A 25,464-nucleotide genomic window follows, 5' to 3' on the forward strand; every position below is an offset into this window, starting at 1 on the left:
TGCTGAACTTGTATACAGGGAGTTTTCACAGGACACAGAATTCCAGTCCCGGGGATCAATGTCCATGTGCCCATGTCCCATGGCTGCTTCACACTGAAGTGCTCCACGTCCTCTGGGAGGCAGTGCTCCTTGGGGGGAGAGTGCTCCTCATCCTCCTGGGAGTGGTGCTCCTCATCTTCCGGGGGTGGTGCTCCTCATCCTCCCATGGGCAGTGGTCTCCGTGCTCCCCGGGCAGTGCTCCTCACCCTCCCATGGGCAGTGGTCCTCACCCTCCCATGGGCAGCGGTCCCCGTGCTCCCAGGGCAGTGCTCCTCACCCTCCCATGGGCAGTGCTCCTCACCCTCCCATGGGCAGCGGTCTCCGTGCTCCCCGGGCAGTGCTCCTCACCCTCCCACGGGCAGTGGTCTCCGTGCTCCCCGGGCAGTGCTCCTCACCCTCCCACGGGCAGTGGTCTCCGTGCTCCCCGGGCAGTGCTCCTCACCCTCCCACGGGCAGCGGTCTCCGTGCTCCCCGGGCAGTGCTCCTCACCCTCCCACGGGCAGTGCTCCTCACCCTCCCACGGGCAGCGGTCTCCGTGCTCCCCGGGCAGTGCTCCTCACCCTCCCATGGGCAGTGCTCCTCACCCTCCCACGGGCAGCGGTCCCCGTGCTCCCAGGGCAGTGCTCCTCACCCTCCCATGGGCAGCGGTCTCCGTGCTCCCCGGGCAGTGCTCCTCACCCTCCCATGGGCAGTGCTCCTCACCCTCCCACGGGCAGTGCTCCTCACCCTCCCACGGGCAGTGGTCTCCGTGCTCCCCGGGCAGTGCTCCTCACCCTCCCACGGGCAGTGCTCCTCACCCTCCCACGGGCAGCGGTCTCCGTGCTCCCCGGGCAGTGCTCCTCACCCTCCCATGGGCAGTGCTCCTCACCCTCCCACGGGCAGCGGTCCCCGTGCTCCCAGGGCAGTGCTCCTCACCCTCCCATGGGCAGCGGTCTCCGTGCTCCCCGGGCAGTGCTCCTCACCCTCCCATGGGCAGTGCTCCTCACCCTCCCACGGGCAGTGCTCCTCACCCTCCCACGGGCAGTGGTCTCCGTGCTCCCCGGGCAGTGCTCCTCACCCTCCCATGGGCAGTGCTCCTCACCCTCCCATGGGCAGTGGTCTTCGTGCTCCCCTGGCAGTGCTCCTCACCCTCCCACGGGCAGCGGTCTTCGTGCTCCCCGGGCAGTGCTCCTCACCCTCCCACGGGCAGTGCTCCTCACCCTCCCACGGGCAGCGGTCCCCGTGCTCACAGGGCAGTGCTCCTCACCCTCCCACGGGCAGCGGTCCCCGTGCTCCCCGGGCAGTGCTCCTCACCCTCCCACGGGCAGTGGTCTCCGTGCTCCCCGGGCAGTGCTCCGCAGGACAGTGCTAGCTTCCGTTGCTGCATCAGCACTGACATCGCCTCAGTCAGAGGTGAAGTGACTCGGGCTCACAGTTCTGGAGGTTTCTATCCACACTAGGCTGTCCCCCCACGTGGCACCTGGAGCAGCACTTCTCAGAGGGAGGGTGGGGTAGAGCAAAACTACATCCCCCGGCCGAGGCTGAGAGGAAGCGGAGGGCTGGGGTCCTGTCCGCCGAGGACACACCCCAGTGACTGAGTGTTTGCACAGAGACCCCCGTGGCCGCTCAGCCTCCCCGGCCGGCCGGGGGTCGGCTCACGCCTAGGGGATGTCGGGATCCGAATGCGGCCGCGGCTGGCCACCTGCCACGCCCTCCCCCGTGGTGCCACCTGCCACGCCCTCCCCCCGTGGTGCCACCTGCCACGCCCTCCCCCTGTGGTGCCACCTGCCATGCCCTCCCCCATGGTACCACCTGCCACGCCCTCCCCCGTGGTGCCACCTGCCACGCCCTCCCCTCCCCCCGTGGTACCACCTGCCACGCCCTCCCCTCCCCCCGTGGTACCACCTGCCACGCCCTCCCCTCCCCCTGTGGTACCACCTGCCATGCCCTCCCCTCCCCCGTGGTACCACCTGCCACGCCCTCCCCCCATGGTACCACCTGCCACGCCCTCCCCCCCGTGGTGCCACCTGCCACGCCCTCCCCTCCCCCCCGTGGTACCACCTGCCACGCCCTCCCCTTCCCCCGTGGTACCACCTGCCACGCCCTCCCCCCGTGGTACCACCTGCCACGCCCTCCCCCTGTGGTGCCACCTGCCATGCCCTCCCCTCCCCCCGTGGTACCACCTGCCACGCCCTCCCCCCATGGTGCCACCTGCCACGCCCTCCCCCCGTGGTACCACCTGCCACGCCCTCCCCCCCCGTGGTGCCACCTGCCATGCCCTCCCCCTCCCCGTGGTGCCGGCCTGTTCTTTGCGATCGGATGGGTGTGCGTCTCCCGTGACCGTCACTGTCCTCCGCAGAGGGAGGGTGTCGGTGTCCACCACCCGTACACCTCACACCCCAGGGGTCTGCCGTGGTTTTCCCCACACCCCAGGGGTCTGCCGTGGTTTTCCCCACACCCCAGGGGTCTGCCGCAGTTTTCCCCACACCCCAGGGGTCTGCTGCGGTTTTGCCCACACCCCCGGGGTCTGCCGCGGTTTTGCCCACACCCCCGGGGTCTGCCGCGGTTTTGCCCACACCCCAGGGGTCTGCCGCGGTTTTGCCCACACCCCCGGGGTCTGCCGCGGTTTTGCCCACACCCCCGGGGTCTGCCGCGGTTTTGCCCAGTCCTCAGTTCCCTCGGGCTGCCCCCGCTCTGGACGCGTCCTTATGTGTTCCCATGGCGGCTTTTCATCAGATACGTGGTCTGTGAACGTCCTTTCCCAGTCTGTAGCTTGGTTTTTACTTCATAGCAAAAGTTTTTAACTAGGGTAGAGTCTAATTTTCTAATTTTTTCCCTTTCGGATCGCCTCTCTCTTTCCTTCCTTCCCTCCTGCCTTTCGAAAGGAGTCACAAACTCTCAGTGCTTTTAGCATTGTCTAAGACTGCCGGATCCTAAAGACTTTCCTCCATGTCTTCCACCCTAAAGGTTTCACGTTGACATCTACGTTTCTGGGTGTGGTAGCACATCCTACAGGCTCAGCGCTGCGAGTCTAAGAGGGGGGATTGGGGGCCCGAGCCCAACCTGGGCTCTACAATGAACTCCATCCTAGAGGTGCGTGCACGCATCTGAGTCTTTTCATGCGTGAAGCTCAGGCTTGCTAGGCGGGTGCCTTGCCACGAGTTCCACCTCGAGCCCTCGTTTGTGCTGGTCCGTGTTCAGCGCGGGTTCTGCGTCCTGCGCAGGCACGCACCCACGCTGCAGTCGGCCTGTTTAACCTCCCTGGCGCTGGGGTGGCGGCCGCCGCGGCTCCCAGCTCACACCCGGGCTCGTGTGGCCGGAGCTGGACCTTCCTGACCTCGGCCAGCTGGCGAGGCCTGCGGCCGCGAGCCACAGCCTGGCTTTTTTTTCCTTTTTACAGTCGACAAATTTCTTTTTCAAGACTTAAAAATAAGTTTATTTTTAACGTTGATAAAATATGCCTGTCATGAAACTGCACGTCACCATTTTCTGTGTGCACATTTGGTGGCATTGAGTCCAACAGTACTGTTCAGCCTTCACCACTGTCCATTCCAGCAGGTTCCATTGTCCCCAGCTGACACTCAGCACAGCACCCCAGTCCCGTCCCCGCCCTGGCCCGCCCAGGTTTCTCTGTGCACGCGACAGCCCGGGGCCTCACACAGAGCCCCGCGTTCCAGGCTCCGCATGGTTCACGTGTGGCCCTGCGAGGCCAGCACCCGGGGAGGCCCAGACGGCCTCTGATGGATGGAAAGACTGCCTGTGTGGGCCCTGAGGAAGACTCCAGAAAAGGACAGGAACAGAGGCCAACAGGAGGCCAGAGTGGGCGGGCCGGGGGGGAGGACCCCCGACGCAGGGCTGGGCCAGCTCCCGTCAGCAGGGCCACAGCGGCCGCAGGGGCCAGCGTGCAGAAGGAAGGAGGTGAGGTGGGGTGGACGTGGCGGGGCCCCGGCCGGCAGCAGGGACAGGCCTGTGGGGCCTGGTCCCCAGCACCCCACGGTGCTTGGCTGCGAGGACCCCTGGACTTCCAACCCAACATGCAGGCACAGCCTCGGCCAGCCACAGGCCGCCGCCCCGGGGGCCCCGGGAGCCTGTGCGGCCGAGCCCGGAGGAGGACGAGGTGGGGACCTGTCTGTGTGGTCCAGCCCCAAACAAGCAGGGAACAGGTGAAGGAGCAGGCTCGGGACTCAGGAAAGATGAGGTTCAGCTGAGGAGAGAAAGAAGCTACCACTAGGAAGTGGCGTGGGGACACAGATGGGAATGAGGTAGGTCTAAGATCAGCGCTTCAGTGTCTTCTAGCTACTTCTAGCTGCCCTCCAGGTCAGGACTCTCCCCGTATGGTGGGGAAATGGCAGCCCAGAGAGGTTAAGATAGCTGCCCAAGGCCACACAGCTGGTCACCAAACCCAGCCAACCCGCCACAGACTCGGTTGTTAGGCCCCCGAGCCATCCTGCCTGCTGGAGGGCTCGGACTCAGTCCCCTCCAGCCTCGCGTCCTGTGAGTCCCAAGTGCCGTCAGACTCTCTGCTCTCTGAAAACCCCATTCCTCCCACATTCCGGGATTGTGCTCTAGCTGCTCTGGCCGCGGGGCAGGCAGCCTCTTCCATCGGGAGGAGACAGAATGTGGCGGTTTGGAGGGGAACTCCACCCACCAAGGCCGCTGGGGCCCGGGAGGTCTGACCAGCAGACGCGCGGGCACCCGGGCTGGGACACAGACCTTGGCCAACTCCTGCCGGGTTCTGGGCCTGCTCTGACACAGGCCTCCCCTCCCCTCCTGACCCGTCAGGCTCTTCCTTCTTTTCCTTGGATTCTCCTCAGTGTCTCCAGAGCCTGGAACCTGGCGTTCCTGGAGACAAAAGACAACATGAGCCCCAAGCCAGGTTCTCGAGACAGCCAGGGAGGGCTGCGGGCGGAGGGTGGGGTGCCAGGGCCCCGGCTCCCCATGTGCATCGCCAGCTGTGCCGCACGGTTCCACCTGCAGACGCCGAGCTGACGGCGCATGAGCTGCTGCTCCGCACGGTCCCGAGCCCGCGCGGCTAGTTACATGTATGTGGATGACTCGTCTGACTCCTGCACGTGGTCAGCGGCTCCAGGGATGCTGCTGGGTGCCCGGAGCCCCCTGGCGGCTCTGACCGGGACGCCGGGGCCGTGGGGTGCCCGAGTATTCTTGAGGGCCGTGGGCAGGCCTGGCAGGGGCGGCCGCCCGGCCACTCACCCCCTGGCCTCCAGCCGGCCCAGGCCTCCAATATTGTCCATCTGGTTTCTCCCGGAAGGAGTGCCCGAAGTGGCTGCTGGCCGGGGGGGGGGGGGCGGGGTCTCCAAGACCACCAGCCCAGCAAGGGAGGTGGTCACAGCGCAGCGAGATGAGTCTCAGGCGGCCAGCGGCCACAATGGCCTCCTTTGTCCTCGGGAGGGGCCGGGAGCTCCCAGAGTTCTCACCTCTGCTGGGGGATCCTAGCGCTGGGGGCTGCAGGGCAGGGGGAGGGCGGTCCTGGAGCCGGCAGGGAGGGGCAGCCAGGTGGTCTGGGGGACGAACGTCCCTTCCCTGCTCCTGTGCACGCGTGTGCTTGGCCGATGTGCCTAACGGGAGCTCCGCGCCTGGCAAGTGCTTCTTCCACTGTCCCCCTGGGCATGACGGCAGGGTCCCTGGCTCCTAACTTCTGGGGGGGTCTTAATGCCACCACACAGGCCAGATGGCATCTGGGGCCAGGCAGCAGGGCAGCAAGCCAGGCTGCTGGGCGGAGGGCGGGGCTGTGGGGCGGGGCCTGGCTGTGGGCAGGTGAGGCCGGCCCTCCGCCGCTCACCCCACCCGCGCCTCGGGCACGCCCCGTTCTTTACGCCCTTCAGCACAGCTGTCACCGGGACGGCCCGCTGCTCTTCTCTGACAGCGAGGGGGAACTGAGGCACAGAGAACCGAGCAGTCCCGCAGGCAGAGTGCGCGCCAGAGCCAGTGTTCCCTGCCAGCAGCCCACCTTGTCACGCACCCTCCGCGGCCTGGCCCCCAAAGCCAGCAGCCTCTTCTGCACACGGGGTGCAGCCTGAGGCGTGGAGGGAAATCAGGAGCCTAACAAGTACATGTGTGAGACCCCGGAGGACACGCGTCCCCAGCCCAGCCCACGGCCAGGGGCGAGCAGACCCGAGGCTGTGCCCGCCCAGCGCGCCCCACGCTGCTCGCCCTGCTCCTCACCTGGGCCTGTGTTCTGTGCCGGGGTGGGGGTTCAATCCCCGGTGACCCTGGGCCGTCACCCCTCGCTGGGCCGGAGCTTCCTCCCTGGGAAGGAGGCGCTGAGACCGCACTGTCGGTCCTCCATGCAGGTTCGGTGAGGTGACACCCGCCCAGCGCTGTGACAGCTGTGGCGGCCAGCTGCTGCTACCCGCGCAGCACCCCACAGTCACCGTAGCAGCCTGAAAGCCAACCGAGCGTTACCCCCACCGCTCATTCTACCCCAAGGATGGAAGGTCTGCAACCCCAGCGCGTGCTGCAAGGCTGGGGAGCTGCTGTGCGCCCGCACCCCACAGATGTGTCCCTCCTGCCCACAGCCACGCCTCCCGCAACCCCCCCCCCCCCCCCCCCCCCCCCGCCCAAACCTCCCGGGCCCGCCTCTCCACTTCATCACTTCCACTTCCCCTTGGCGTCTGCTCTTCCTCCAGGCTAGTCTCCTGGTGCTCGGCAAACAGGCCTCTGCGCTGGCCGCCGCCGGCCCGGAGGCCGTCTCCCACACCCCCCACCACCTCCTGAAGCCTGTGCTCAACTCCCCGCGAGGCTGCATTTGAGGTGTCCCTCCCATCTCTCGCCGCTTCCTGTCCCCTCCTATGTTTTGTTTTCCTACATAGCACCTTGACCACCTGACACAATACTGGTGGTCTGCCTGCCCAAGAATCCCAACCTGTCTGGGAAACAGAGTGCTTGCTGGGAAACAGTTTCCTGCCGAAGGGCTCCCCAAGAACAGCCCAGGGGAGACAAGGCGCCCTCCTGCCTTCACTACTTCCACACTTGCTGGGGGGGGGGGGACATGGCAGTAAACCAGCATTTTATCTAAACCCTTCTCTGTAACTCTCATTTTACTCAGGCGCTCTCCTAAGCAGGTCATCTCTATTAATCCTCAGAAGAACCTAGAGAAGTAAGTCCTGCTCTGTCTCCCTTTTTTAGATGAGGAGTCTGAGGACAGGCCTGAGTCGGCCAGCGTCACACAGCTGACCGAGGACGGGAGTGCAGGCGGTCCGCCCTGCTCCCGTCTTGCCTCTTCCTGCTCCCTTCTGCATCTGTTCCCTCAGTCATTCATTAAATATTTATGCAGTGTCTTCTCAGTATTCGGAGAAGATTTTGGAGAAGCACTAGATAACTAAAAAATAGTTCCTGCCATCAGGGAGCCCACAATCCTGTAGGAGATGCTGAGCAAGCCAAGGGAAACATACTCAGCAACCCTTCACTGCCACCAATACATGCTAGCTCAGAAATCAGAGGTAAATAAGTCAGGGTTTTGAGAGGGTTCAGAGTGGGTTAATACCTGCATGTCCTGGTTGGAGGAAACCCCAGAAAAGAAGCTCTCCCTTTGGGGACTGGTGTTGAGTAGTTAGATGGGTAGATGGATGGGTGGATGGATGGATGGATGGATGGGTGGGTGGGTAGATAAGATGGATGGATGGGTGGATAGGTGGATGGATGGGTGGATGGATGGATGGGTGGGTGGGTGGGTGGATGGATGGGTGGGTGGGTAGATGGATGGATGGGTGGATGGATGGGTGGGTGGGTAGATAGATGGATGGGTGGGTGGGTGAGTAGATGGATGGGTGGGTGGGTGGGTGGATGGATGGATGGGTGGATGGGTAGATGGATGGGTGGGTGGGTGAGTAGATGGATGGGTGGGTGGGTGGATGGATGGATGGGTGGATGGGTAGATGGATGGGTGGGTGGGTGAGTAGATGGATGGGTGGGTGGGTGAATAGATGGATGGGTGGGTGGGTGGGTGGATGGGTGGGTGGGTAGATGGATGGATGGGTGGATGGATGGATGGGTGGGTGGGTGGGTGGATGGGTGGATGGATGGATGGATGGATGGGTGGGTGGGTGGATGGATGGATGGGTGGGTGGGTGGGTGGGTGGGTGGATGGATGGATGGGTGGGTAGATGGATGGATGGGTGGATGGATGGATGGGTGGGTGGGTGGGTAGATGGATGTGTGGGTGGGTGGGTGGATGGGTGGATGGATGGATGGATGGATGGGTGGGTGGATGGATGGATGGATGGATGAGTGAATGGGTGGATGGATGGGTGGGTGGGTAGTGGATGCCTGCATGGACTGATGGATGGATGCATGGACACTCAGATATTTGAGATTACAGGGAGGAAGTATTTGGCATGCAGCGGGATCAATGGGTGGGAGGATGGGTGGATATTCACGGATGGCTGAATGGATGTTTGGATGGATGGATGGTCAGTTCTTTGGGAGGGCAGTTGACTGAATGAATGGGTAAAAAGCTGAGCTCATTGCTGGAAAGCTGGACATTTTCCCAGTGAGATCACCAGACCAGCTGAAAGAAAAGGTTCGAAATCCATGCATTCATTTGTTCAACAAATATTTATTAAGCAGCTATTTGTGCGTCCGGTACTATTTTAGGCTCTAGGATTAGACATGCTACTTGCCTTTATGGAGTTGACATTCTGGGCTAAGTCTGACAACAAACAATCAAATGTAAAGAGAATCTATTGTTGGAGAGTAACAAATGCTATGATGGAGAACTGAAACAGGATGAGGAGGCAGGCGGCCTGGGAGGGCATGCGGAGAGGAGAGGCCTCCGGAGAAGGTGACTGTGGACAGGGAGTGGAGAAGGTGACTGTGGACAGGAAGTAGAGGCGATTGTGGACAGGAAGTGGAGGTGATTGTGGACAGGGAGTGGAGGTGATTGTGGACAGGAAGTGGAGGTGATTGTGGACAGGAAGTGGAGGTGATTGTGGACAGGGAGTGGAGGTGATTGTGGACAGGAAGTGGAGGTGATTGTGGACAGGGAGTGGAGGTGACTGTGGACAGGAAGTGGAGGCGATTGTGGACAGGAAGTGGAGGCGATTGTGGACAGGAAGTAGAGGCGATTGTAAACTGGAAGTGGAGGTGATTGTGGACAGGAAGTAGAGAAGGTGATTGAACAGGAAGTGGAGGTGATTGTGAACAGGAAGTGGAGGTGATTGTGGACAGGAAGTGGAGGTGATTGTGGACAGGGAGTGGAGGTGATTGTGGACAGGGAGTGGAGGTGATTGTGGACAGGGAGTGGAGGTGATTGTGGACAGGGAGTGGAGGTGATTGTGGACAGGAAGTGGAGGCGATTGTGGACAGGAAGTAGAGGCGATTGTGGACAGGAAGTGGAGGTGATTGTGGACAGGGAGTGGAGGTGATTGTGGACAGGAAGTAGAGGCGATTGTAAACAGGAAGTGGAGGTGATTGTGGACAGGAAGTAGAGAAGGTGATTGAACAGGAAGTGGAGGTGATTGTGAACAGGAAGTGGAGGTGATTGTGGACAGGAAGTGAGCCATTGGAGGACCCCACTTGAGTCAGAAGGGTTAGGCAAGTTCAGGAGTCCTTGGGCACAGAAGTGAGGGGCTCTGGCTCAGCAGGCTTCGGGGCTGGGGGGGTCACAGCAGGTGTGCTCCGAGGGGCACACTCACCGCCGGCTGGGGCCGTGGCACAGTGGGGACACTGGCGTGGGCTCAGCCCGCCCGGTGAGGCCGCGGCCCACACCCTGGCTGGGTCTCCGGGCAGAGCCGTCAGCATTTTAACGACAGTTCCCAGCTCTCCGTGGCCGTCAGCTCAGCTGAGACAGGCTCCGGGCAGCACGCGGCACCTCGGAGTGATTTACTTGCTCACCGTTTCTATATTTAGTGCCACCGAACGCCGTGGGCCAAGTTTTCAGGGAGAAGAGGAGGAATGTGAGGGCGTGGGGAGGGGTGGCTGGGGGGGGATGTTGATTTTTAACAGTTAACTGTCTCTCTGCTGACTGCCATGATTTCTCAGACATTGAGGGGTTGTCGGGTGGCCGCCATGGCCTGGCCGGCCCTGCTCCTCCCCGAGCTGAGCCCGAGCCATGCGTGGCTCTGGGAACCTCACGGCTGGGCGTATGGCACGGGTGACTTCTTCCTCCTCGTGACGGGGCTGGGTGCGGGGTGAGGGCTCCTCTCCCCTCCTCCATGAGGACCCGGGGCCAGGGCTGCGCAGGGCTCGGTGGGTGGCCCGTGCAGCGCCAGCCGCCAGGAGCGCTGTGTGGAGACCCTCCTCTGGGGCCTCTGGCTCAGGGCTCAGGCCCGGGGGAGGGGTCTGGCCAGCCCCTCCCAGGTGACACCCATGCCGCCTGGCACTGGGCTTGGAGTACAAACCCCGGGAGCTCAGGTGCTGGGGACGGCACCCCAAATCCCACATGGCCTTTGGAGGTGAGGCCTTGAGGGTGGGGTCCCCAGGAGGACGGTGACCTGGGCTGACAGCCCCCGGGGCGACCCCCACCCCACACAGGCTCTGGGACTGCAAGTCCAACCTCTGCTCCTTACACCTTACCCAGTCCTCGGGGATTTGGTTATGGCCACGGAAAACAAACTAAGGTACTGGCCCTGGGGTCACACTTGGAAGAGCAAGGATTCTCACCAGCACTACTGTTCAACAGAAGTGTAACACGAGCCAAATGTGCAACCTGTTCTAGAAGCCACTGGAAAAAAAAAGGATGAAAGAAGGCTGGGTGAGGCTCGGCGGCAGAACGTGTGCCAAACACATCCGCAGCCGGTTCCACCCGCGGAAGTAGGTCTCCCCGCTCCTAGGGTGCCTGCCAGCCTCAGGCCCAGGGACAGCGGGGAAGCGGGCTCGCCGTCTCAGGCCAGCTGACATTCTGGCTAAGGACAGTCCTGGGACAGGCAGGGCCGGGGCCAGGGGTCGTGTGCTCTCCAGGGTCCTGAGATGGCTTCTGTGGTCACCGAGCTCTCTCTTCCCTAGGGCGGGGAATCCGAGAGACCTTAGTGACCTGCCCGAAGCTGACCAGGCCTGCACTCGAATCAAGACTTGGAAGCCTCTTGTCTGCTGGGGAGGCTCCCGCCCTGAGCAAGGGTGTCTCGGAGGTGTCCCGAGTGTGAGGCCTGGAGGCCGGCAGGGTGGCCGTCCCAGGGGGCCTGCTGTGGGACGGGGATGGGGGGTGGGGGGGAGGGTCGAAGGGCTGGCAGGGGTGCAGGCAGGGCGGCCTGGCATACTCAGAGGCTCAGGGCGTCAGCCAGGCCTGACCTAATTTCTGGTCAGGAGCACTGTCCCGAAGCCTCTCCCTCGGGGTGGGCCAGGGAGGGCTTCAGCCTCCATCTTCTGTGGCCTAAGCCAGCCCCACCGGGGTAGAATGGCCCCGTGCGCCTGAGCTGTGGAGTTCCCTCCCCGCATCGTCATTTCCTGCTGTCTTCTCCCCCTCCCCCTCTGCTCTCTCCTCACGTCCCCTCGCTGCTCCTCCGTGCGTCCTTTCCGTCCGTCCGTCACTCCTCCATCCCCAGGGTGCGTGCGTGCGCGTCCAGCGTCTCCTGAGAGGCGGGCCTGGGCCTCGTTCACAAGGCAGCTGAGGGCTCTGCGATGGGGCAGGGAGGGAGACCCGAGAAACCACTCCACAGTCCCCCCACGCCAAGTAGCTGGGGGGCAGCAGGAGAGGGCTGAGCAGAGGTGCGCCCCGGGGGACGCGTTTCTTGGTGCTGTGGAGCTGGAGCTGAGACAGGAAGCGGCCCAGGCGGAGGCTCAGCCTCCCACGCCCACCCCGCACGAGGCCACCCGGGAAGGCTGAGAGGCCGTGGGGCTCCGGGCCCAGGGTAGAGACGGGAACCGCCCCCCCCATGCCTGGCGGTGCCGGGCTCCGCAGGAGGGGTGAGGCCCGCATCCGCAGCAGGACAGCCTCCGTCGGGCCTGCCCGCGCACCATCGGGTCTCAGTGTTCCAGGTGTCTTGCCCTGGGCCTTTGCTACCATCATACCAAACGGACGTGTCTATGGGAGATCCTCTTCCCTTGCTCTTCCAGCCCTGAACGCGCCCTCCTTCCTCAGAACCTCAGGCCACTTCCCCCAGGGAGCGCGGAAGGCCCTACTGCCCTGTGGCAGTCCGCACTCAGGAGCAATGTTGGGAGCTGCCCTGCTTGTGTCCCTGCGGGTTCCTGAGGACAGAGGACCTGTCTGACCACCTTTAACAACACCCAACAGGCTCTGGAAGATTCTGGAAGGACAGACCACAGCTCTCTCCCCTGACCTTATGTTGGAACTGCCAGAGGAGCTGTGAACACTGTCAAACGCCTGGCCACAGCCTCAGCCAATGAGCCTCAGCCTGTGGGGCAGGAGGTGGGGCGTCAGCAGGCTGGGAAGCTGCGCAGCAGGCCGGGCCACGCCGGCTGCGGTCCCTCCAGGAGAGGCAGACCCTTCCTTGATCAGTACTAGGGTTTGAATTCAGGGCCTTGTGCTTGCGAGGCAGGTGTTTAGCCAGTTGAACCATGCTCACAGCCATTCTTGCCTTCATTATGTTTTTCTCAGTCTTGGGGCTGGAGCTTGGGGCCTGGGTGCTGGCTGAGCTATTTTGCTCAAGGCTAGCACTTTACCACTTGGAGCCACAGGTCTTCTTCTGGTTTTTAGGTGGTTAATCAGAGATGAGTCTCACGGATTTTTCCTGCCTGGGCTGGCTTTGAACTGCAATCCTCAGATCTCGGCCTCCTGAGTAGCCAGGATTACAGGCATGAGCCACCAGACCCAGTACCTTCTTTACTGTTTGAACCAGCTTTTTCTTGTTTGCTTGGACCAGCCTGGACACCTCAACCATCTCACTTATGCCTCCTATGTTGCTGGGGTGACAGGCAACAGGCCACCACACTGAGATGGAATCTTGAGAACTTTTGGTCCAGGCTGGCCTTGAACTGCAGTCTTCCTGAGCTCAGCCTCCCACGGAGCTCACCTAGCTAAGGAAGGAGACTGCTAAGAGGTAGGGCCTTCAGGGAGGAAGTGAGCTCGTCAGGGGTGTGCCTTGAAGGGCCCTGGGGCCCCTGGCTCCTCCGGCTCCTGTGTCCTCCACACTGTACGGAGCCACCACAGCGCCAAAGCAGCAGGCCAGGTGACCGTTCCTCCTGATAGCATTTCACCACCGTGGCAGGAAGCCAGCCATAGTAGTTCTCTTATGGCCAAATAATACTGTAACGTAGGGAGGCTACATTCTGTGTATAAGGTAGGTCAAATGGCACCGGGGTGCCCGGAGTCCTGGCTAGTGGGCAGCAAAGCGTGGGGACTAGAACAGCGTGGGGCGGAGCGGTGCGCGCGTGCGCGGGCTGGCCGCGAGGGCTCCCCGAGCAGGCCTCCTGCACGCCATCCTGCCCCTTCTCTCCACCCTCAGGGAATGTCACCAGTCTGTCTCACAGCTCTCATGATTCATCCACCCGGGGGACAGCCGGGACTGTGTGGCCAGTATCACACGAGACGGGGTGGGTGTGGACGTGCTCAGGTGTGTGGCCCAGGTCTGGGTGTGGACGTGCGCAGGTGTGTGCCCCAGGTCTGGGTGTGGACGTGCGCAGGTGTGTGCCCCGGGTCTGGGTGTGGACGTGCGCAGGTGTGTGCCCCGGGTCTGGGTGTGGATGTGAGCAGGTGTGTGCCCCAGGTCTGGGTATGGATGTGTGCAGGTGTGTGCTCCGGGTCTGGGTGTGGACGTGTGCAGGTGTGTGCTCCGGGTCTGGGTGTGGACGTGTGCAGGTGTGTGCAGCTGTGTGCCCCGGGTCTGGGTGTGGACGTGTGCAGGTGTGTGCTCCGGGTCTGGGTGTGGATGTGCTCAGGTGTGTGCTCCGGGTCTGGGTGTGGACATGTGCAGGTGTGTGCCCCGGGTCTGGGTGTGGACGTGCGCAGGTGTGTGCCCCGGGTCTGGGTGTGGACATGCACAGGTGTGTGCTCTGGGTCTGGGTGTGGATGTTTGCAGGTGTGTGCCCCGGGTCTGGGTATGGATGTGTGCAGGTGTGTGCCCCGGGTCTGGGTATGGACGTGCGCAGGTGTGTGCCCCGGGTCTGGGTGTGGACGTGCGCAGGTGTGTGCCCCGGGTCTGGGTGTGGACGTGCGCAGGTGTGTGCCCCGGGTCTGGGTGTGGATGTGAGCAGGTGTGTGCCCCAGGTCTGGGTATGGATGTGTGCAGGTGTGTGCTCCGGGTCTGGGTGTGGACGTGTGCAGGTGTGTGCTCCGGGTCTGGGTGTGGATGTGTGCAGGTGTGTGCTCCGGGTCTGGGTGTGGATGTGCTCAGGTGTGTGCTCCGGGTCTGGGTGTGGACATGTGCAGGTGTGTGCCCCGGGTGTGGGTGTGGACGTGTGCAGGTGTGTGCCCCGGGTCTGGGTGTGGACGTGTGCAGGTGTGTGCTCCGGGTCTGGGTGTGGACGTGTGCAGGTGTGTGCCCTGAGTCTGGGTGTGGACGTACGCAGGTGTGCTCCGGGTCTGGGTGTGGACGTGCGCAGGTGTGTGCCCCGGGTCTGGGTATGGACGTGTGCAGGTGTGTGCTCTGGGTCTGGGTGTGGATGTGTGCAGGTGTGTGCTCCGGGTCTGGGTGTGGATGTGAGCAGGTGTGTGCCCCAGGTCTGGGTATGGATGTGTGCAGGTGTGTGCTCCGGGTCTGGGTGTGGACGTGTGCAGGTGTGTGCTCCGGGTCTGGGTGTGGACGTGTGCAGGTGTGTGCTCCGGGTCTGGGTGTGGATGTGTGCAGGTGTGTGCTCCGGGTCTGGGTGTGGATGTGCTCAGGTGTGTGCTCCGGGTCTGGGTGTGGACATGTGCAGGTGTGTGCCCCGGGTGTGGGTGTGGACGTGTGCAGGTGTGTGCCCCGGGTCTGGGTGTGGACGTGTGCAGGTGTGTGCTCCGGGTCTGGGTGTGGACGTGTGCAGGTGTGTGCCCTGAGTCTGGGTGTGGACGTACGCAGGTGTGCTCCGGGTCTGGGTGTGGACGTGTGCAGGTGTGTGCTCTGGGTCTGGGTATGGATGTGTGCAGGTGTGTGCTCTGGGTCTGGGTGTGGATGTGTGCAGGTGTGTGCTCCGGGTCTGGGTGTGGATGTGCTCAGGTGTGTGCCCCGGGTCTGGGTGTGGACCTGTGCAGGTATGTGCTCCGGGTCTGGGTGTGGACGTGCGCAGGTGTGTGCCCTGGGTCTGGGTATGGACGTGTGCAGGTGTGTGCTCTGGGTCTGGGTGTGGATGTGTGCAGGTGTGTGCTCCGGGTCTGGGTGTGGATGTGCGCAGGTGTGTGCCCTGGGTCTGGGTGTGGATGTGCTCAGGTGTGTGCTCCGGGTCTGGGTGTGGACGTGCGCAGGTGTGTGCCCCGGGTCTGGGTTGGGCGTGTGCAGGTGTGTGCTCCGGGTCTGGGTTGGGCGTGTGCAGGTGTGTGCCCCAAGTCTGGGTATGGATGTGCTCAGGTGTGTGCTCCGGGTCTGGGTGTGGACGTGTGCAGGTGTGTGCTCTGGGTCTGGGTGTGGACGTGTGCAGGTGTGTGCTCCGGGTCTGGGTGTGGACGTGTGCAGGTGTGTGCTCCAGGTCTGGGTATGGACGTGCGCAGGTGTGTGCCCCCGGTCTGGGTGTGGATGTGCTCAGGTGTGTGCTCCTGGTCTGGGTGTGGATGTGCGCAGGTGTGTGCCCTGGGTCTGGGTGTGGATGTGCTCAGTTGTGTGCTCCGGGTCTGGGTGTGGACGTGCGCAGGTGTGTGCCCCGGGTCTGGGTTGGGCGTGTGCAGGTGTGTGCTCCGGGTCTGGGTTGGGCGTGTGCAGGTGTGTGCCCCAAGTCTGGGTATGGATGTGCTCAGGTGTGTGCTCCGGGTCTGGGTGTGGACGTGTGCAGGTGTGTGCTCCGGGTCTGGGTGTGGACGTGTGCAGGTGTGTGCTCCGGGTCTGGGTGTGGACGTGTGCAGGTGTGTGCTCCAGGTCTGGGTATGGACGTGCGCAGGTGTGTGCCCCCGGTCTGGGTGTGGATGTGCTCAGGTGTGTGCTCCGGGTCTGGGTGTGGATGTGCGCAGGTGTGTGCCCTGGGTCTGGGTGTGGATGTGCTCAGGTGTGTGCTCCGGGTCTGGGTGTGGACGTGCGCAGGTGTGTGCCCCGGGTCTGGGTTGGGCGTGTGCAGGTGTGTGCTCCGGGTCTGGGTTGGGCGTGTGCAGGTGTGTGCCCTGGGTCTGGGTATGGATGTGCTCAGGTGTGTGCTCCGGGTCTGGGTGTGGACGTGTGCAGGTGTGTGCTCCGGGTCTGGGTGTGGACATGTGCAGGTGTGTGCTCCGGGTCTGGGTGTGGACGTGTGCAGGTGTGTGCTCCAGGTCTGGGTATGGACATGCGCAGGTGTGTGCCCCCGGTCTGGGTGTGGATGTGCTCAGGTGTGTGCTCCGGGTCTGGGTATGGATGTGCTCAGGTGTGTGCCCTGGGTCTGGGTGTGGACGTGTGCAGGTGTGTGCCCCGGGTCTGGGTGTGGATGTGCGCAGGTGTGTGCTCCGGGTCTGGGTGTGGATGTGCTCAGGTGTGTGCCCCGGGTCTGGGTATGGATGTGCTCAGGTGTGTGCTCCGGGTCTGGGTGTGGATGTGCTCAGGTGTGTGCTCCGGGTCTGGGTGTGGACGTGCGCAGGTGTGTGCTCCGGGTCTGGGTTGGGCGTGTGCAGGTGTGTGCTTCGGGTCTGGGTTGGGCGTGTGCAGGTGTGTGCCCTGGGTCTGGGTGTGGACGTGCGCAGGTGTGTGCTCCGGGTCTGGGTTGGTCGTGTGCAGGTGTGTGTTTTGGGCCTGGCCTTCGTGCTGTGTGGGAGGCATTTGTTCACCCGTGAGGTCCACCTTCCAAAGTTGTGCCTGAGTGGCCGTGCCGCAGACCCCGGCTCTGCGTCCCCGGGTCCGCCGGCGGGTGATGTGGAGCTGGCGTGGCCCTGGGCAGAGCACTGCCAGCTCATTACCCAGTGGGCCTACAGGGCCAGCCCCTGGAAGATGGCTGCGCCCTGGTTCCCGCATGGCTCTTCCTGTTTAACGGTGGCTCTGCCTGGCTGATGTCGTCCAGCGTCTACTGAGACATCAGGTCTGTGCTCGGGGTGGTCACACGAGACCCACCGTCCAGAGGGGGGACTGAGCTCATGGAGCCCAGCCCGCCCGCCCAGCTCACACGCTGCTTCCCGTTCCTTGACTGCGCTGAGCCCGTCCATGCGAGGACGGGACCCTGCAGTCCACTTCCTCCTCTACCCCGCTGTCAGCTCGGCCCTCATCCGTGCGAGCGTTGCTAGTCCAATGCTGAGCACTGTGTCCCTGCCACTGTCAGCCACTGGAGTCACGGGGACAACAGGGTCCCTGTCCTTCGGCCACCTGTGATCTCCTGGGAGGCACTGACTGTTCCCTGCACCAGCTCCTGTTTGAGGGAGAAACACAGGCGAGGGGGGGTGTCACTGTGTCTGAAGCAGAGGAAGAGGGAGTGCCAGGCACAGTGCCATCAGGTGGAAAGGGCCTGCGGCTCGAGCACGCAAGGACCCGCCGCGGCCAGTGCCGTGAGCAGCGCGTGGAGGGCTAGGCCCACGGTGCAAGGGGCGACGCCAGGGGAGGGGTGGAGCAAAGCGAGGGGCCCAGGTCCCACCCCGGCTTCCCGCCCCCCCCCCCCCCCGTCAGTGCTCATCAGCAGTGCTCCACAGATCCGCGAGGCTGGGGCACGTGACTCCATACGGGCCGAGTCCGTCAGCAGTAAGGAGCTGTGAGGGCAGACTCGGGCCGTTCTGAACAGGCACCCCATCTGTGTGGACCCCCTTCCACACACCGCGCTCAGGCAGGCTGTGGACAGGAAGCCGCTTTCCTTCACAGCCTGGCCAGTGGAGCTGGCCTCCGTCCTGTGCCCAGTGTGGTCACTCCCCACTGCAGAGCCGGCGGGTCTTCTGGCCCCTGCCCCCTCCTCCGGCCTGGCTCGGGGCAGGCACGTGTGCCATGGCCCCGGGCACCGAGGGTGGACATCGGGACATCTGTCAGTGCAGGGGAGGGGAGCGGCGTTGGGCGGCAGGCAGAGCGGGGTGCCCCCCCGGCTCCTCTGGGTGCGCCCCACTGTTGAAAAGGCCCTGAGGTCCTGCGAGGGCGGCCAGGCCTCCGTGAGCGGCTCACCGGCCGGGTGGGAGGGTGCACAGTGGACGTGTGGACGCGGGGACAGACGGTGAGACAGCCCGCACACACGCGTGACTGGGGTAGTGCCCACGTGTGAGGCCGTGTTCTGTGCGTGCACACAGCAGGGGGTACTGGATGAGCAGAACTCTAGAAAGACCCATCTGTAGTCAGGGGCTGTTTGTCTGAGACGCAGGCCTTGCTAAACCCCAGAACTGGAGCGAGGTCAGCCCACCGTGGGGCGGCTGGGGTGCTGGCCCTGGTGACCCGGAGAGGGCCGGGCCCAGGCCCCTCCCCGGGGTGCCCGCCAGGCCCCGCGGAACGCAGCCTGGCCTGCGCCCACCTGAGCGGGAAACAGTTGCCTAATGTCGGTGCGTCCGTGTGACTTAAAGAATGTAACCAAAGAGAAGATACCCAAACGCTTACAGGAGGAAAAAAGGCCACCTTCCCAGTTCCATCGGAGTTGCCCAGAGGAATGCGGCAGGAGGGAAGAGAGGCGGGGCGGGCAGAGCGGAGGGAGGGAGGGAGGGAGGGAGGGAGAAGCAGAGGCTAGGGCAGGCACGCGACGTCGGACCTCTGATCGGACCAGAGGGGGCCTCACAGCTTTCTGTGCAAGCCTCTAAACTGCAATCCTTCCTGTTTCTGCCTCCTGGGAAGCTAGGCTTGTAGAGCCCTCTGGTTCTCAAAAGGCCTTTCTGAGTGCTTGGGAGAGCTGCTTTCCATGGTGCCCATGGCTGGGACTGGGCAGGAGCCACCGGCCCCCTCCCTCGAGACCTGTTCCTTCTCCAGGAAGTTCACTCTGGCTCCTCCGGGCAGCCGGAGCCGGGTGGACGCAACAGGCCAACTTAGATACCATCTATTTGGCAGGATGAATCAAGGAATTTTCTGGAGCCAAGTTTCTTCCCAGGCCCCTCCTGCGCCCGAGAGCCTCACCTTGAGTAATTCTGGGTCGGGGCAGCATCTGGGGCATTGTTGCACTTCCTGGGGGACCTGTCAGGAGGAGATTGATATTTCTCCCTCCAGCAGTGCGGAAAGTCCTTCCTGCTGCTCCAGACAGGTGTGGGCCATGGCTGCTGCGGGCAGGGAAGGGGTTGGGCTGCAGCCCCACCCCTGGGCCCAGGGGCCACCACCCAGCAAGGTCTGCTTCCCTGGGCCCCCATCCTCTTGGGGTCCCTCCTGCTCATGTCCCAGGACGGGCCAGCAGAGCTGTGGAACAGCACCAGGCGTCCCTGAGACGGACCTCTAAGCTCAGCAGCTCCCGCCCGCCCCCGCCCCCAGCCGGGCTGCCTCTTTTTACTTTTTTGAGACAGGGTTTCCACTGTCGTCTAGGCTGGCCTCAAACTTGATACACAGTGTGTCGGGCCTTGAACTCACCATCCTCCTGCCTCAGTCTCCCAAGCACTTGGATGCAGGTGTGTATCCATACACCCAGCGGCTCTGTTTCCGCCAATCTGTCCAGCATACCCTACCTAGTTCTAGGAATCACAAAGGAAGACCAGCCTCTCCCTCACTGTGCATTAGCTCTGACCATGCGGCCTCCACCCACTGACTCTTTAGCCAGTAGGCATCTGAAGCTCAGTCTTTCTGAAGTCCCTCCCCGTCATTTATTTACTTATTTTTAATTTTTTGGTGCAGGTACTAGGCCTTGAATACAGGGTTTCACATGGTTGCTTGCCTTTGTTTTGCTTATAGCTGGTGCTCTACAACTTGATCCATGCCTCTAATCTGGCATTTTGCCAATTGAGAGGAGATAGAATCTTGTGGACTTTTCCGCCTGCGCTGGCTTGGAACCCCAGTCCTTCAGGTCTCAGACTCCTGAGTAGCTAGGTTTATGGGTGTGAGACACCAGCACCGAGCTGCAACCTGTATTTCGTATGGGAAGTGGTAGGTGTTCGCCTCTCTTCTGTCTGCACTGAGCACGGTTCGGTCTGGGAAGGGCTGCATCCGCGTGACCGGCAGGTGCGGAGGCCGCGCGCAGTGCCCTCTGAAGATGTCCCTCTCCTCGGCTGCCTGCTGCGCCCTCCGGTGCCTGGTGTCCTCCCTGGGGGCAGCTACCGCCCCCCCCTCTCCTGTTGGACCCTGTGACGATCCTGTTCTCCAGGAGCACGGGGTGCAGGTCTCTACGCTTCCCTAGCCCCTGCTTTATCCTCTTCACAATGCGCCTTGCAGAATGGCCCTCACTAAGTGCAGAGCCGCCCCGTTCTCCTCAGCAGTCCTGGGTGGTCTGGTACACGGCCCTCTCGCTGTCCCTGCGGGTCTGTACATTCTTCTAGCCTTTCCGGGTCTCCATGAGACTCTTACCACAGCGCACGCCCAGTACAACTGTGGCATCAGGTTGTGAGTGGGGATAAAGACTGGCCTTCCAGATCGGGACGCAGGGGCACGGCCGAGGCCTGGGAGGGCACGGCTACTGCAGCGGGGCGGTGGGGCTCAGAGGCCAGGGGTGCTCAGCCCCGTGGAAGCACCAGGAGGATCCCCACAGCAGGGCCATGTTGGGAATAAAGGAGAGTTTAAACACAACCCGCATCAGGGGCTGAGTTCAGCCGTGACAGGGAGGCCGTTCTGACACGGGCTGCAGCTGCAGTCGGGATGAGACCTGGACACCGTGCCCGGTGACAGGCGCCCAGCGCACGGACAGCCAGCTGCTGGCCAGGCCTGGGGGAGGGGCTGAGGACCGGCTGTGAGGAGAAGGGTGAAGAATTAGACGGTACGGATGTCCGCACAGCTCCGGGCACAGTGTGGAGATACTGCACTGCGCACTGTAACTGGGTGAAGCCTCCGCTCTTGAGCTGTATGGCCGTGGAACTGTTTTTAAACAGTGTGCAGTCGCACGTGCTGGGTGCTCCGTGGACGGAGGAGGCCAGGGTGTACGGAGGTGCTCGGGTGTACAGAACGGAGGCCCCCGCAGGAACGGGAGCCTGACAGAGCTCAGCCGCCCTTGGGAGCGTAGCAGGGAGTGGGCAGTGACAGGACTTTCTCCCTGTCCCCTGGCCTCCCGAGAGACGTGCACGGGCCAAACCCCAGGGGTCAGGCCTGTGGGGCCGGAGCCAGCCCCAGGCACGTGTTCCCTCTGTGTGCTTCTGTGTGGTGGAGGTGGGAGCTACGGAATGGGACCGGGCAGCCCTGCTGCTCTTTACCAAGGCTGGAGGGTGGCTCGGTTATGGAGGGCTGGTGAAGCACACCGGGGCACGTCCTGAACACCTGCTACGCGCCAGGCTCTGGGAAGGGGCCAGGCTGGGCCATCACGGGGATTCTCAGCCCCAGACCCCCTGACCCTGAAGTGCCTGCTTTGCGGGGCCAGCTGTGATCACACCCACTAAATGAAGACACAGCGCCGTCCCTGAGGCTCTGGTGGTCACCTGACTAGAGGCCCATTCAGTGCTACCATGGCTTGAGGCTTCCGTGGTCACCGCGGAGGGAGGCGGGCCGAGGGACGTGGCGTGAGACAGTGGCATCCACACGCCGGGACCTTTGGCTCAGGGCCTGTTGTCCAGGGACCACTGCAGCAGGAACAATCACACTGGTATTTGTGCTGCTTTCATTCTAGAACTTTCTAGAGCTATGGGATGTCTTTTTCAATAAAATGGCTTTACTGGTATAAGCTACCACACACAATACAGCCATTTAAGCTATTTGATGAAAACATTCAAAATCCTCCCCTCTGGCTTTTAAAAATACACAGCACACTGTCCTTATCTGTAGCAACAGCATTTTCGTTGGTATCTGGGGGGATATCTGTGGGCCGCGTCTCCAGCAGTGACCTCAGCGCTGTGCCCGGCCCAGGGCCTCGGCTCTGCCTCCCAGCGCTATCTCCCCATTGTCCACTTCTGACGCTGGCCGCACCAGAGTGGAGTGGGTTTGGTTTTCACTTTCCTCTTGACTAAGGATACTGAGTGTCTTTTCACATTTACTGACAACTGTACTTTCTATACATGGTAAGAAACCACTTCGTGCAAGGGCCCTGAGAACAGCTCTGCTCATCAAGGCAGACTCCGTGGAGCCGCTGCCCACGTGAGAAGAGAGCACAGCAACACGACCCCCCCCCACGAGAGCCAGGGCCTCATTCCTTCACTGTCTCCCTCCACACGGGCTCCTAAACAAGTCCCTGCCCTGGCATTGGGTTCACAGGAAGCCATCCCTGGAGAGCTTTCGTGATTCTCCTCTTTCTCTGTATTTCTGGGGTGGCCCTGTCACGGTGGTGGCAAGGCCCTTGGCGGTCACGGGCTTTGTGTTCCTCTGGGCTGTGGATGGGTGGGCATCTGGATGGTGTCAGGGCGGGCACTCCTGGGGACAAGGCTGCCACACACATTCTGGGTCCTGTTCCTTGCACAAATGCGGGATGGACCTCTAAGGTACACGTCTTAGAAGTGAGACATCCGAGTCCTGGTGTGTCCATCCACCTTTGTGAGGTATCACTGAAGACCAGGCCTCTGACGTGTGTGTGTGCACGCGCACGCGCACGCGCACGGGCATGCGCACAGCCCAGCAGTGCTGAGTGGCTGAGCAGGGGGGTGGATGGCTATGCCGGCCTTGGCGCCATCCATGCAAACGGGTCGGGGCTCAGCTCCACTGGTGATTACCACTCCAGCGTTGCCCAGAAAACCTGGAAGCCTGCCTTTGAAGTGAACCCCTCCAGGTTTTAAGGTATTGGTTCCCAGTCGATCTTAGCTCTATGCAGGCGAAAGAGAACCCGTGTGTGTTCTGGACTGGGCTGAGCCTGGCACTGAACTAGGACCCAGGGGTGCGGGTCCTGGCTGTAGGCCGGGTGCCAAAGCCAAGGAGGTGAGCGGCCACAGGCAGCGCGGAGGGGCGGGGCCGCACGGAGGGGCGGGGCTGTGGGGGCGGGCCCGCGCGGAGGGGCGGGGCCGCACGGAGGGGCGGGGCCGCGCGGAGGGGGCGGGGCCGCGCAGAGGCGGGGCCGCGCGGAGGGGCGGGGCCGCGCAGAGGCGGGGCCGCGCGGAGGGGCGGGGCCGCGCAGAGGCGGGGCCGCGCGGAGGGGCGGGGCCGCGCCTGGCCTCACCCGCGGTGACGCGCGCTGTGCTCTCCCCCTCCCACCCCGCAGATCCTGGAGGAGAACATGAAGCTGGAGTGTAAGTGCCACGGCGTGTCCGGCTCCTGCACCACCAAGACGTGCTGGACCACGCTGCCACAGTTCCGGGAGCTGGGCTACGTGCTCAAGGACAAGTACAACGAGGCCGTGCACGTGGAGCCCGTGCGCGCCAGCCGCAACAAGCGGCCCACCTTCCTCAAGATCAAGAAGCCCCTGTCCTACCGCAAGCCCATGGACACGGACCTGGTGTACATCGAGAAGTCGCCCAATTACTGCGAGGAGGACCCCGTGACCGGCAGCGTGGGCACCCAGGGCCGCGCCTGCAACAAGACGGCGCCCCAGGCCAGCGGCTGCGACCTCATGTGCTGCGGCCGCGGCTACAACACCCACCAGTACGCCCGCGTGTGGCAGTGCAACTGCAAGTTCCACTGGTGCTGCTACGTCAAGTGCAACACGTGCAGCGAGCGCACGGAGATGTACACCTGCAAGTGAGCCTGCGGGCTGGGCCGCGGGCCGCGCCGCCCGCACCCGCACCGCACCGGGCTCCGCGCTCCGCGGAGGGGGCGCCGGCGGGCTCCCCGCCGAGCCCCGCCCGCCTCGGAGGCCGCTCCCCGCTCCCAGACACGGCCTTCCACGCCGAGAACGCACCCTCGGGCCTCATCCTAGCAATATTTAACAATTTATTCTGATAAGAAATACTATTAATTTATTTAATTAAAAAAATTCTCCACCTCGTCAGGATCCGTTGTCTGCAATCAAAGTGGACCCTGGCTCTCCTGGCAGGGCGGCTCTGACCTTAGGGCTGGGAGCCAAGTGGAACTGTACATCATTATTCTTGCCCAGGTGATTCTACTAGCCGATTTTGCAGTTCCTCCTTACAGTACTAGATGTTTAAGTACAAAGAGCAAAATCCTTTATACATATATATATATATATATATATATATAATACACACATTTATATTTTTTGCTGTTTGCTGCTACTTATCCAGAAGTTTAAGCCAGTCCAAATTTGGAGACATTTTTACCCAGAATACATTTCCAATTCTTGTGTCCTCCTAGTTCAAATTTTACCATTAGATGAAGGGGGAGGGAGAAAGAGAGAGAGAGTGAGCGTGTGCGCGATGGGGGACTCGTAGTAAACTCATAGCCGTCTCCGTCTTCTGAGAGCGAGCACTGGACAGGAGAGTATTTTGTGAGAGACTATTTTTCTATGACTACTTTATTTATATGGCGTCTCCTGTGTCGTCCCGCAGCTGTGCTTACTGCCGGTGCCCGCTCTGCAGCTGGGTTCTGGAGTTCTATTTGCCAAGGAGGCCTGGGGCCAGGGTGCCACCCACAGAACCGGGGGCACCAGGCCCGGGCTCGGCCTGGTGAGCTCAGGTGTTTGAGCCACTATGGAGGGCTGGGCGCGTGTCCTCTGCTGGCACCTCACTAGCTGAGCTCTGCTACTGCCTGTGTCCCAGGAGGTGGGCACGGGCCCTAGGCAGGGGGGAGGCCGTGCATGGCCAGGCTCACAGGGTCTCCTGGAGGTCTTGTTCCCAGGACAGTCTGGGGGTGGGGGGAGCCCTCTCAGCGGTACCTCAGCCGCACCCCTGGGTCTGTCAACCCAGAAACATCCTCCAGGAGGCTGTGGGTGCTCTTGTGTACACCTGCATGTGTGTGTGCACTCACACTCACACGATTGTGCCTTGACACACCCCAGGGGTATCTCCAGGAGCCTGGAGCCATGACCTGGGCTTCTGCTGGCCCCCGGCGTGTCTCTGAGGTATGTGTGCATGCAGTGAGACAGAGCGAGGGACTTCTGTGATTGTGTGGAACCATAGGAGCTGGCATCTCTGAGCTGTCCCCTGCCAGTAAAACCTGGTGACCCCGGAGGCCACGGCCTCGGACTGTGGGCGGAGCCCTCAGCTCTGACTTAGGCCGTGTCCATCCAACTCCTGGGCTTCAGCACCGGCCCGAGTCGCACGCAGCATGGAAAATAAACACGGCCGGATCAGCGTTTACCCTTGGACACAGTTTTAATTTTTCCTTCACTTGGTTGTCTGGATGAGTGGACGTGGGAGGAGGGATGGAGTACAGGGATGGCTGGGTGGGTGGATGGACAGGAGGGCGGGTGGATGGCTGGGTGGGTGGATGGACAGGAGGGTGGGTGGATGGCTGGGTGGGTGGATGGACAGGTGGGTGGGTGGACGGATGGCTTTCCCAGCCCGCAGTGCCCCTGTACTTAGCCTCGCGGGCACGTGGAGCAAGGGAGGGAGGTCCTGTGCCATTGAGTTCCATGAATGTGACCTCAGGAAAGTCACTCTCATGACCTCCTGCACTG

General features: G+C 62.6%; 1 protein-coding gene across 1 annotated transcript in view; it reads left to right on the forward strand.

Annotated features, from left to right (window-relative positions):
• The window catches only part of LOC138822674 (protein Wnt-7a), a 45,021-nt gene extending 19,876 nt beyond the window's left edge, over nucleotides 1–25,145 (forward strand). The window contains exon 4 of the mRNA XM_070015455.1: nucleotides 23,152–25,145. Within this exon, the coding sequence (XP_069871556.1) occupies nucleotides 23,152–23,631 (480 nt within the window). The 3' untranslated portion in view covers nucleotides 23,632–25,145. The remainder of the gene's footprint in view (nucleotides 1–23,151) is intronic.
• Nucleotides 25,146–25,464: the final 319 nt, after the last annotated feature.

This window comes from Dipodomys merriami, unplaced genomic scaffold (genome assembly GCF_024711535.1).
Source record: "Dipodomys merriami isolate MVZ:Mamm:240054 unplaced genomic scaffold, mDipMer1.0.p SCAF_114, whole genome shotgun sequence".
Lineage (NCBI taxonomy): Eukaryota > Metazoa > Chordata > Mammalia > Rodentia > Heteromyidae > Dipodomys > Dipodomys merriami.